Source organism: Balaenoptera musculus, chromosome 9 (assembly GCF_009873245.2).
Source record: "Balaenoptera musculus isolate JJ_BM4_2016_0621 chromosome 9, mBalMus1.pri.v3, whole genome shotgun sequence".
In the NCBI taxonomy this organism is placed as follows: Eukaryota; Metazoa; Chordata; class Mammalia; order Artiodactyla; family Balaenopteridae; genus Balaenoptera; species Balaenoptera musculus.
Genome location: NC_045793.1, coordinates 543,583 through 556,660, shown reverse-complemented (window position 1 = coordinate 556,660; position 13,078 = coordinate 543,583). Strand labels below are relative to the sequence as shown.

Sequence of the window (13,078 nt, the reverse complement as noted above, 5' to 3'; positions counted from 1 at the left end):
ACTCCCCCAGGTTACAAATGGCGGCCCCTCCATCTGGGCAAACTACAGACAGATGGGCACAACTTCTCTCCCAGGATTCAGGAATTTTTCAAGGAAAATCCTGCTCAGTGGGCCCAGAGCAACGTGGATCACAGAAAGCACTAGGGCTGCCCCCAAACTGACGACTTCAGAATATTCAAATCCTAACTTTCTTCCTGATCCTTCGGAGCCATGCGATTGGTCTCATTTGTAGTCTCCGCCACAGCAAGTTCAGCGAGGGCTCCTGCGGGAACGTGGACAAGAGGAGGGGCGACGGGCCACTGGTCCTCACCGCCCAGCACGGGGACGTCCTCAGAGACACCCCCAGGGCCCTGAGCAGAGGCCGACACGCGAACACTGCAGCTTAACTCCCAAGGGCACGCTTCAGGAACTGGAACAGCCCAAGAGAAGCACGAGAACGGCCCACTGGTGAAGATCAAAACCCAAGACTTGGCCTCTACATCTTGCTGATAAAACGATCCTTAAAAGGCCACGTCCTCAACATCTTTATCCAAGATTTACAGCGCCATGAACTTGAGACTTATCCAGACAAAACTATCATCGGACTCTACCTCCTTGGAGTCTAGAAGCCCAATCAGGACATTACTGGCAAGTGAAGAACCAGTAATCCGATCATTCCTCAGTGCTGCTTTTATTACCTAAACAGCAGTAGCCACTACAGGAGGATCATCTTCCTGAAACATGGTGAAAAGGGTTCTCACAAAGTGGATTTTGTACAGCCATTCCATGGAAATCCCATTAAGCTCCCGAAATCGGCCATAAGAGAGCCAGAATGCTGAGCCCGCCCTCGGGCAGCCCCTCCGCACAGAGCCAGCAGCGGCCAAGGGCCGAGTCTCCTCAGCCAGCGGCCTCAGAATGTCCAGATCACATGGGCCTTTTCAGGCTCTCCGGGTGGCCCATGATTCATACCGTGTTGATTTTATTGCTGTTACCTAATCTCTTTTTCAAACTGACTGTACTTTTTCATGGTCTCAAGTTGTCAAATTAAAGCATCTTATTATTCTATTTTTTCCAGTGCAATAAAACAGAATAGCTCCGTTTATCAAATTTGCCATGGCATGCTGGGTACACCAGTAGATCACGACCAGCAGCTGACAGACCCAGCTTGTGGTCGCTAAACACTAAAATGAAAAAAAAAGAAAAATGTTCTGAGAGCTTCCAACAAAAATACTGATTTGGTCTGCTTCTTTCAGACCTCAAGAAAGCTTTAGAAGGAAAAGAAGAAAAAAGGGAGGGAGGAGGGAGGATGGTTCCTTCACACGCTCGGGGCCCAGGGGCCCGTGGGGCTGAGGACCGGCAGCCACATTTCTGAGACCCCAGAAGGGCCACAACTCAAGAAAGAGGCAGTGGGCGGCCGGGGACCTGACCCCAGGCCTCTTCCGGATTCGGAGGCCCGCCAGCCCAGCCGGGCCCAGTGAGGCTCTTGCTGTGGCGACGGATGCTGTTTAGGGGAGCCAGGCGGCCGTCCTAGAGGTCCCCTCCCCAGCCCCAGCGTTTGCTCCTCCACGCCGGCCCCACTAGTGTTCATCGCTGGACTTCAGGGGCTGTTCTGTGCCCAGGTTCTCGTCCAGTTGCCCACCCAGTGTTAACCCCACCTGAAGATCATCAGGTACCATCTGTCCTCCTGCCCACCCACCTCAGACACCCAAGACATTTCCACCAAGAAGCTTCCATCTGAGGCCAGAATGGGGTCTTAATGCCTCCCCCGGGGCTGCCCTCTGCATGGGAGCTGGGGGCTTGGCTAGAGCCCTGGCCTGCACAGGTCAGCACCCAAGGCAGCGGGCCTTAACCAGACCTGCCTTTCTTTTCTTTTTTCACAAACTTATTTATTTATTTATTTATTTTTGTCTGCGTTGGGTCTTTGTTGCTGCACGTGGGCTTTCTCTAGTTGCAGTGAGCGGGGTCTAACTCTTCGTTGCAGTGCGCGGGCTTCTCACTGCAGTGGCTTCTCTTGTTGCTGAGCATGGGCTCTAGAGCGCAGGCTCAGTAGTTGCGGCGCACGGGCTTAGTTGCTCCGCGGCATGTGGGATCTTCCTGGACCAGGGCTCGAACCCGTGTCCCCTGCATTGGCAGGCGGATTCTTAACCACTGTGCCACCAGGGAAGTCCAAGATCTGCCTTTCTAAATCAGACTCTGAAATGTCTTTATAAGATTAGTTTTATTACAAAAGTAACACATGATTGCTTTAATAAATAAAGCAATGCAAAGGTACTTAAACGTAAGTTAATGATCCCCCCATACACACCCACTCCAAACTGTCTCTAGTTCCCCAAAAAGATACCAGTGGTCCTTTTCACACCCTTCTTCCTGGTCATACACGGAGGGGGAAATGCAGATACACAGATGGGCTTTCCCAGAAAATTACATCATATTATAACCACTGCTCTGCAACTTACTTTTCCTACTTACTATATAATGGACATTTTCCTGGTCAGAAAATAGACATTTTACTCATTTTTAAGTATCTTTGTAATATTCCATACCATAGATCCACCATAATTTAGGAAACCATTACCATAAAACATTCCCACGTCACTGGATTTACAGCTGTCCTGGGTTTTTGCCACTATAAATACTGGTGGATGCCTTTGCTTTTATATGTGTGAATCTCAAAAATAAATCAAATTATCAGTGTATTTTTCATTTGGTAAATATTGCCAGATTACATTCTGAAAGAATGTCACCAAACATACTGACCAGCAAAGTACATCAGCGCCCATTTCCCTGTGTTCTCACCAGCACTGGATGTTATTCATCTTTTAATTTTTGGCAATCTGATGGGTGTGGTTTATAATTATGTTTTTTACTAATTACTATTAGTAAATAGTAACCTAATTACTATTGAAGGTTAACATATTTTCACATAGTATGTGGGCCTTTTTCATTTTCTCTTCTGTAAATTACTATTCACATCTTCACCCGCCTTCCTATGGAATTCTTTGCCTTTTTCTTATAATGTGTAAGAGTTCTTTGTAGTTAAGAATCCAAACCCTTGGTCTGCCATGTTGCTAATGGTTTTCCCAATCTGTTTATCTTTTTTATAATTGTGGCAAAATGTACATAATATGTGCCATCTTAACCATTTTTAAGTGTACAGCTCATTGGCACTAAGTACATCCACACTGCTAGGCACCATCACCACCATCCATCTTCAGAACTTTCTCATCTTCCCAAACTGAAGCTCTGTCCCCACTGAACACGACTCCCCGTCCCCCCTCCCAGCCCCTGGTGCCCCCCACCCATTCTACCTTCTGTCTCTATGAATCTACTCCTCTTGGGACCTCAAATGAGTGGAATCATTAAGTATCTGTCCTTAGTGACTGGTTTATTTCACTCAGCATCATGCTCTCCAGGGTCACCCATGTTGTAACATGTGTCAGAACGTCCCTGCTTTTGCAGGCTGGGTAACGTTCCAGTGTGTGGATGAGCTACATTTTGTTAATCCATTCACATCAGTGGACAGTTGGGTTGCTTCCTGGCCACGGTGAGTAACATTGCTGTAATCTTGGAGGTACAAATATCTGAGTCCCTGTTTTCCTTTCTTTTGAGTATATACCCAGAAGTGGAATTGCTGAATCATACTGTAACTTTATTTTTAATTTTTTGAGGAACCACCATACTATTTTCCACAGCAGCTACACCATTTTACATTCCCACCCACAGGGTACAAGGGACCCGATCTCTCCACATGCTTGACAACACCTGTGATTTTCTGGGTTTTGGTTCTTTACAGTAGCCATCACAGTAGGTGTGAGGTGGCGACTCTGTTTCTTTTGGCTTTTCTTTACAAAGTATCTTATTCCACGCAAGCATTTTAATTGTGCTTAACAAGGCCTGTTGGGCTTTTTGAAAATATATATAAGGTTAGTAGGATCATATATTTCTACCTGTATTCCAAGAAAAGGGAGGGGAGAAGAGAAGGCGAGACGGCCAGAGGGGGAGGGGGAGAGAGAGAGAGAGAGGGAGAGAGGAACCGAGTCTGACCGCAGAACATTCTGGACTCCACACACCGGCCCCCTGTCGTGTCCTGGCTGCCGGGCCACACCTCTCTGGCCCACACCCACCTGCTGCCAGGCTGAATCATGCAGTCACTCGTGGGAACCACAGATCCAGGCCAGCACCTCTTTTTGTTGCTGCCTATCACCCCACTCTGCCACTTCACAGCCGGCTCTTGACTGTACTAGAGACCATATCAAATATTGTCTGTCTCCATAAATCAAGGCCTGTGTGTTTATACTTACATTTAAATTGCTTTCCTTTTCCAAAGAACTCAAAGCTATTATGTTATATAATGTTAATGTAATTCCATGCCAGGGAGGCCAGTCGGGGTTAGGGAAGGAAAGCCTCCAAGAACAGCTGTGACTTCCAGGCCTGCTTTTTGTCAAGGACAAAGGGGAGGGAACAGAGCTACAGCTTTTATCCCGCTGGTGCCACCCTAGTCTCCAATTAAATTAAACAGGCACACCTGTTTCCTTTATAATCCAACTTCACCAAGTCAGGGCAGATGACATATTTTTTTAATAAAATTATTTTTAAAGCTGCCTCCAAATAAAAGCTTCAGGAGGTACCGTCGCAAGAAGCCACAGCGGGACCCAGAGAGAGGGCCAGCCACGCGAGGTTGCACCCCGAGGCGCTCAGGCCGGACAGCCCTGCAGCGTCGCAAACCGGGACACCTCTGGTCACAGAGGCCACACCCCAGCCCAGGCCACCGCTTGTCATGATGTGAACAGAACCCCTCCAAGCAAAGACACGAAACGGAACCATCCAGCCGGTCAGCAGTTCACCCCCAGGGCACGCGAGCTGCCGGGACACAGACACAAAGTTGTTCCCAGCCCTGAAATCCGCGCTCTCCGACCCAGGACTTTCTCACCCCGGAATGCCTGGCGCACCTGGTGTTTGACCTTCAGCCCCTCAACAGTGTCCCCCATGGGCCTGGCAAAGACCAGTGAGCTCAGCAAAGGTCAGGCAGAGGCCCCTTCACCCCGAGGGCCTCACTGCACTGGACAGAAGGGTCCCAGGGCCGCACGGCCTCCCAAGTTGGGTCCACCCACAAGCCCCGCGTTGCACAGAGAACCAGGTGGAGCCAGAGTGCCTGTGTCAGGCAGTGAGCGCTGCCAGCAGGATCCAGGCAGGGACAAAATCCACCCCAAACACACCCATAATCTAACGCCAGGGACGGGCAGTGAGGGAGAAGAGAGCCCACCGCATGCTGGGCCATGATCAACGTGTGCATCTGCTGCCCATCAAACAAGACGCTGGGTCTTCTTCTAAGGGGCAGCCCCTCTGAGCAAAGGTCCAGAGCCCGGGCCTGGGAGGACGCCCTGCTCTGATATTTTAGGTCCCCCGTTGTGGGCTACGAGCCCTACCTGAAAACACAAAGCACCAGACGTCTTCTTCTCCGCCTAATAAGAGAGGAAAAGAGGGGGCCGAAAGGATGCAGCTGCGGAAGAGGAGAGATGGGAAGAACCTGAGAGTCCCCAAATCAACCAGCCCGACTCCGGAATTCTAGGTTCATGGAGCCTCAGCTACTTTCATTGACACTCGTCTGAGCATAACCACCTGTAACTTTTAAATGCAAATAAACAGCTTTACCGTTCAAAGCTTCTCATGAATCACCTTAAAATGACGCTCTGCGGAAGAATCGAACAAAACCAGCCTCACCCAGAACCTTCGCTCTGCACAGTGAAGCCACTCTTGGAGTCACGGTGGGTCAGTGGGACAGAGGCAGACCCAGAGCCTCAGCCGTGTGTCCGGTGGCACCAGCACTTACCGTTCACGCAGGTCTCAGAGGGTGCGCACAGGCCATCCTCGAATAAGCAGCCTGGGGAGGAAACACAAAGAAAAGGAGAAGGAGTCAGAGCCTCAAGGCGAGCAAGGCAGCCCTCGGGGCCACGGCCTCTGCTGACTCCCGCGTCCCAGAGAGACAGTGCAGACCTGCTCGGGCTCTGCGGGTCTGGCCTTTCTGAGATGACGCTGCATCGTCTGGAAGCCAGAACAAGCCGCCCCTGGCTTGAGTCAGCGAGAGGGAATGAATGCAGGCCCGCTTCTCCACCAGGAGGACAACCACAGTCATCCTGTCCCTTCTGGCAACGAGGAGGGGCCGTGCGCCCGAGGGGGCCTTCCTGGTGAGCAGCGGAGGGGGCGCGCGGGCTGGGCCCTTCAGGCAGACCCCTCCGCGGCGAGCTCCCCGTCAGGGCCAGGCCCACAGGGCTCTGTGAGCACCATCATTCGGGCAGCGCCCTGGGTCCCTCTCTCAAGCATCCTGACACCCGCTACGTGCACGCCCGAAGTGGACAGGCAGCCTGCGTTTGTGGCCAAGGAGTGGAGAAAGAGGAGGGAGAAAGGCACGCGCTCCATAAAGAGACCAGAACGTGAAGCGAGTGCGACGCCGGACAAGTTTACCCACAAGCGGGGGGCGGGGGAAGGGCACAGAAGGTGGACCTCCTGCCCTGCGTTCAAGTACATCTGCGATGCAGGGAAAGGACAAGAGAAAATCCATCCCCAGTGGGGTGATGCGGTCAGGTGAGGGTGTGAACAACGCGAACAATACTCAGAGTGGTCCTCAGGGCCCCCATGCTATAATCACACCTGCCCCAGCGGAGGGCCGTGAGCCAACAAAAGCCAGGTGTATTCTGAACACACTGTGCCTTTCAGCAGTGCAGAGAACACGTTACCTTCAAAGCATAATGCCTGCACTCCTGTTCCTCCAACTGACAAACTCCTATTTATCCACTAAGACCCAAGTCAACAGTCCCCCCTGGAAACTCCCTTGACTAGGCTGGCCAATTAGTTCTGTCCAGGCATCCGCTGTAGGACTCTCCACATTGTATTGTGATGTCAACTTAAGGGCATAACTTCTCTGAACATGAGATTCTCAAGGTGAGGAACCACATAAATTCATGTTTTTACCCTCTACCATTGCTTGAATGGCTACCCGTGTGTCTGGCGAACTGCAGGTGCTCAAGAGTAAACAGATGAGTGAAAGAGGGTGACAAAGAGAGAAAGTCATTAATTACAAGGGGTTCACCCCCAGGGTCACTGTGAAGTTTCCAATCAGGGAACTGCTCTAAGGTCCTACAGCTGAAGCACTCATTCCTTTAAACAGGTAAGGACTGAGGAAGGCCCAGAACCCGGATCTGCAGAGGATGCAAAATACGGTCCCAGAACCAAGGAAGAGAGTCTCACAGAGGAAGGAACCGCCCAAATTCATGAGAATAAGGAGTCTCACCCTGCCCTTGTGACGACCTTAAGAGCCGGACCTTACAGTCCCCTCGGTCCAGAGGAGAAGCCCTAAGAGGCAGGCCCAGGGTGCAGACCCGCAGCAAGCTGGACACTGCCCTGGGCCTCAGCTCTAAGCAGAGGTTCCATCCTCCTGAAACCTCATAGCCTCATGAGAAACAGCACTTCTTTTTTAGTCTAGTTTCAACGCACACCTTTACCGCCTCCTTTACCGTGAACTGACCCCAGGGTCCAGTTCCCCTCTTCTCGCGGCTGCTGCCTCCTGCCCCACTCCTCCCTCCCTCCAGAGCCAGGCCGAGCGCGGGATAGGAGGAAAACACCCTAAGAGGGAAGCTGCATGAATGCCCCCCCGAGACAGCCTGGCACAGGGAGACTTAGGGAGACTGAGTCCAGTCTGGCTCCCCCCAAAGCAGTGACCTCGAGGAGGTCCCCTGGCTCCTCTGGTCTCAGCATCCTGAGCACTGCAATCAGGGCCAGGTTAGCCGACCTCTAAGGCTCTGCTCATCCACCCAGAGGGAGACCCGCTCGGCTGGGTGACCAGAAGCAACTGCCAAGGGTCTCGCGAGAAGCCCGGGGCTCGGGCCGCCTCTGCCACGGCCCAGGCCCTCAGGGGTGGCTGCTCTCCATTACTGCCCGGGACGATCGCAGAAGACCTCGGAGGAAGGCAGGACAGAGGGGCAAGGGCGGCCGCACGGCTCGGGCCGGAGACGCGCCCACAGTAAGAACTCCGTGCTTGTCACGTGGAAGCGGCAGGTGACACTGCTAGAAAAGGCATCGGGAAAAGGCTTTATTCGCTTCCCGTCCTGCTCTAGTCACGGCTGACGGTCAGATGCGATCTGAATGGGATGCGCATCACGAGGCACTCGAATCCCAACCTGGGAACAACAGTGTGCCATCGGTGTCCACCTGGCTTGGTCTACCCCAGGGAGCCGGAGAAAATGCGTCAGAGAGACCGCCACCGGCAGCATGTCAAGTTATTTACGGCCAGAGCTGCAAACGCTGTGCACATCTCCCCCAGCCAGGCATCATGCTAATTTGACTGCTAATTTACTCGTGTTGTTATTTGCACTAAAATTAAGAAAGACCATATTTCATTTTAAATATCAGCCATAAACCATCAAGAGAGAAAGAAAGAGACGTTTGCCTGACAGCGCTTGGTTTGGACAGAGTCCCGTCCCCAGGTTGGCACTGCCCCCTCACCCTGGGCGGTCCCCGCTCACGCTGCTGCCTCAGGTCAAGTGCATGGATGGTCTCGGGTCCAGATGTCGCTCTGAAGGCAAGAGTTAAATCCATGAAGAAAGCCACAGCCGGCCATCTACCCTGCATCTCCTGGGGCCCAGTGCTCAGACTGGAACTCCTCACTTAAGGGTGTGGTCCACACTGCCCATAAAGACAAGGAGCGCACGCGCACACACATACACACACACGCGTGCGCGCACATACACACACACACACACACACACCCCTGAGCTTTTTTAGTTCAAAATCTCCTTCCTCTTTACGTTCTCTGAATACTGAGAGGGACAGTGTCACCATCTTGGTGCCTCTTTTTTCTTATCCTATTCACAACTAAAATGGATCCAGCTCTTCTGAGAGGACCCAGGCAGGCTCTGCCTCTCATACCCCACCACTCCCAAGAGGCATGCAGGAAGGGTTTTGTATTTTGTGGTGGAACGAGTCCATGTGAGCTGGACCCCACCGCGCTGTCGATTGGAGACTCACCCTCACCTGCCCCCAACCTGTCCCTTCCACTCCTGGGGGTCCCCGCAGGTGGGACTCTGCTGCAGGGGCCAGAGGCCCCAGCCCCGCCAACTCCATCACCTCCATTCCAACCAGCCACAGTGGAGCCGTTCACCCACCTGGGGCTGGTCTTCTCGCCTGACAAACCAGAATCAAAAGAACTCCCTCCCCTCCCTCAGGGCTTCTGCAAAAGTTCTGAGACAGACATAAACATGCACTAACATAATACAGAGGTTTTGTGACTGAATAATGTAAGAAAAAGCTGAATGTAAAGTGAATTCTCTCACCAGAAATAAAATAGCTCCCCTCTCAGATGGACCACAGGAACAAGAGCAGTGGTTCTGGATCTTCTACAAGGTAAGAGGAAGATTCTCAGAAACCAAGAGTATTCTCACCCAGTTGTGTTAGAACTGAGAGCTGATAATGCTGCTAAGCCAAGAATGGTTTAGTATCACAGCCAAGTAAAACTACAGCGAAATCCAGCCGGCACAGGACTACCTGGCATGTGTTAATGACAAGTACGTCATCCTTTTCCCAGTGGCAATTTTCCACAAAATGTCTTCTCATACGTGGATTTTCCGTTACTTTGTCACTTGTCCCAAGTAAACAATACAATGTAGCGACCTTCCCGCTACCTTGTACACTTGTGCTCCTGAGCTTGTCAGTTGAACACTGTGGCCTGTGCCTTCCATACATTGTGTCAAGGCCTACGATAACGCTGCAATGCACCGATTCCCATTTTATAGATGAGGAAAACCAGGACCCAAAAAGGTGAATGATATGTCCACAGCCAAAAGCCTGGTTTGCCCCTGCCCCAAAGATGCTCTTCCCCACTATTCCACGCTGTTCCGGGTAAGAGGGTGTGTGCTCACCAAGGTCACCTGAGCAGAGAGAAGCAGGGGTGAGGCCACTGGACTTGCACCTGACGGAGCGGCACGTCCAGACCTCAGCCTTCACTCCACTCCTCCCCCTTCACCTGCAGCCCTTCCCTCCCGTGCGTGCAGAGCAGATCTGGGGGAAGGAGAGGACAGCCTGTGCGTTATTCAGTGACCTGCCATCTGCAGGGAGGGCGAGAGGGCCACTGACACCCTCGGGGAGCCCCTGCAGCCACATGCGCCTCCCCTACGGCGACACCCCTGCCTCAGCTCTGCTCCCGGCCCCGACACGCTGCCCCAGCCCCGGCAGCAGCCCCCAGCCCGGCAGGAAGGGACGGGCGGCCACTCAGAGCGGGCGGGACGCAGGGCTTCAGCCCCTGCAGACACGTGAAGTCGTGGCAGACCCCGTCCCGTGAGCTGAGCACCAGGAGCCCCGGCCCAGAGGCACCGGCCTGAGGCAAGTCTCAAAGCAGAAGCTGAAGAAACCAAAGGAAACAAGGGGAAACCAGCCCAGAAGCAGCGCCCCACCTGGTGGCGCCCCAGGAAAGCCCGGCAGATGGGCAGACATCGATTTGGAGCTGGTTTGTTTTTTAGACTTTGCTTTTGGTACTGACTTGTCATATACTTAGCTTGTTCTCCACTCATTTGGACCATTTCTCTTCTTCCGGGAGCTGCTTCTGGGCTCTACATGTCTAAGTAGCAGCAACCTAGAAGCTGCGTGTGTGTGGCCTTGGAACACGAAGGTTCGTGCCTGAACCAAGCTGTGAGCCACCGGACCCAAGTGGGAGCAGTGCAGGCCCTCCCAGCGCAGTGCCTGCAGGCCAGGGGGCCCCTGCGGGTGTGGGTCCTGAGGGCCACCTCCCCGCGGCGAGCGCCAGGACAGCTCCGGGGTCCCCGGGCAGCCCTCAGAGCTGGAGCTGGGCACAGACGCCCCCGGCTCCTCCTAACGCCCATGCACGCATGTGGACCCCCCTGCTCGTCCCCCGCCAGGCCCTCCCGGGAGCGGGGCCGGCGCGTGGTGGTGGATGGGGCGAGCTCACGTGGGAGGGGCCGCTCCTCTGCTCCTAAAGGGAGCTGGACGGGGGCTCTCAAGGCCTCCAGCTCGCAAACGTGGGCGTCCACACTCAGCATGTGGCTCGCCCGGTTCAGTCGTTCCCTTTACTGGGAAAAGTGGTGTCAGCACACAGGTGACAGGGACAAGGCCTCTGGTAAAGCGTGTACCACCCTCATCCCGTGACCGTCCACCCCTGGGCCCGACGTCTCTCGAGTGCCTGGCCGGCCCACTAGGCAGCAGGAGGGGCCTCTCCTGACGGGGCAGAGGTCCAGGGCAGGGGCGGCTGGTGGACCGGGTGGCGACAGGTCCCCTCTCCCACCACGACTGCCGGGTTCTCCAGCCGGGGCGGGGGGGGGGGGCCCTCCTAAAGGAGCAGAGAAGCCCTGCCAAGGCGGGGGTGGAAGGCCCAGCCCAGCTCCCTCCCTGGCAGCCGCAGGGACGCACAGGCAGCTCTGAGTCCGGCATCAAGCCCATTTCACAGACGCCTGCCAAGCCCGGCTGAATGGAGCTGGCATCTGACAGCAGGCACCGGGCCGTCAGCTGGTGCTGGGCAACAGCAGAGACAGTTGTCACCTGGACCGCGGGGCCCAGGCCGTCACCTGCTTCTTCCCCAGGCTTGTGCGTATCTTCCTCAAGGCCCGCACGCGGGTGCCTGCACGCACTCCCTCACCCTCGCCCCTGAGCGGTTCTCCACGGTGCCCACGTTGAGGCTGGTACCCGGCGAAGCCCCCGTGCTGCCCCCATCGCCACACACACGGGGCGGACAGAGTCGTGCGAGCACAGAAGGCAGCCTCTCAGGACAGACACTCAGCCTCTCGTGGCCACGGCGTCTGCGAGGGTGTTTTACGCCACAGCCGTACCGGCTCTGGCACGGGGAACACGGCGGGCGTCACAACTTAAACACCTGAGGCAAAGTCGCGTGACAGAAACCCCGCCTGCCCCTGACCTCTTCGAGGCCCCAGCGGACCCCCAGGCCCGGCGAGCGCTGCTGCCGACACGGTTCCGAGCTCGCTGCTGCTCCCCGGCAGCGGCGCCGTGTCTGCCTGGCTCTGCTGAGCCTCAGGAAGCGCAGCGGGGCCGCGAGCCCCTGGACCCGGGCACGTGACCGCGGCATCCACCGGCAGCGGCCGCCCCGTATCAGCTTCTCATCGGCTCCCTCACGGAAAGCAGGAAGGGCTTGCAACCCTGAATTCTGGGGATCACATTACACCCTTTTCTAGGAGCTACACTAGCAACGAAGGCGTAAGAGTGAACAGAGGTTCTCTTTAAGGCCGTCTTCATCTCTAATATTCCGAAGGGGAAGCGGAGGGGCCGGCTCCGCGCGGACTTCTCCGAGGTGAAGGCGGGGGTTCCCTGCCTCCAGCACTGCTCTCAACATCACCGCGCCCCAGGCACAGGCCACACAAACAGCGAGGCCCCCTGCGCCCACTGAGCTGTGCCTGGATGCTTCCATCAGATCAAAGGCAAAAATGCTTCAGGGCAGGGTGTCCAGGCAGGAACAGAAAACCACTTCCACATTAAAAACCCACTTCTCTTGGAACAAGGCTCTGAAAAGCAAGCAAGAGATTAAAGGGCACCAGCCCAGGGGCTGCGCAATCCGAAACTGGCGCTTACCTCCTGAGACAAGGGCAACAAGATCTCAGATCGAAGCCCCGATGGAGATTTCAAAGAGAGTGGGGAGCAAAAGGGGGAGAGGGAGGAGCGGGGCTGCCCGCCCCCCAGGACGCCCCAGAAGGAGAAGCAGCTCCCATCACAGGCCCGTCCTCCCCTTGGAGAGAGGGGGGCGGGCAAGCCCTCTGCTGTGTGCAGCCGCCCACCAGCAGGTCTCTGTCCACAAAGGGGACGGTGCAGGGGCGGAGACAGGAACAAAGCCCTGCAGCCAGCCCGCGGCCAGCGGGTGGCAGCCCTCGTCCTCACGTCCTGCACGTCCACCTTCATCTTCCCAGGTCGTTAGGTGTGGGCTCTGCCAGGGCCACACCTCCCACCCCACGGCCACGCGAACCTCTCTCTGCTGCACACCTGGGCGGCTTGCTGCGCGGCGGGCAAAGTGCACCTGGTTCAGTAACATCAGCCCCATGCATTCCCGCTCCAGCTGGACTAGGTGTATTCTGAGTGGCATTTTAACCGTCTC

At 55.0% G+C, this 13,078-nt stretch overlaps 1 protein-coding gene across 1 annotated transcript in view; it reads right to left on the bottom strand.

The window, feature by feature from the left end:
- The window catches only part of PTPRN2 (protein tyrosine phosphatase receptor type N2), a 717,039-nt gene that overhangs the window by 640,650 nt on the left and 63,311 nt on the right, over positions 1-13,078 (bottom strand). Inside the window, exon 2 of the mRNA XM_036863887.1 lies at positions 5,810-5,860. Coding sequence (XP_036719782.1) covers positions 5,810-5,860 — 51 coding nt within the window. The remainder of the gene's footprint in view (positions 1-5,809; positions 5,861-13,078) is intronic.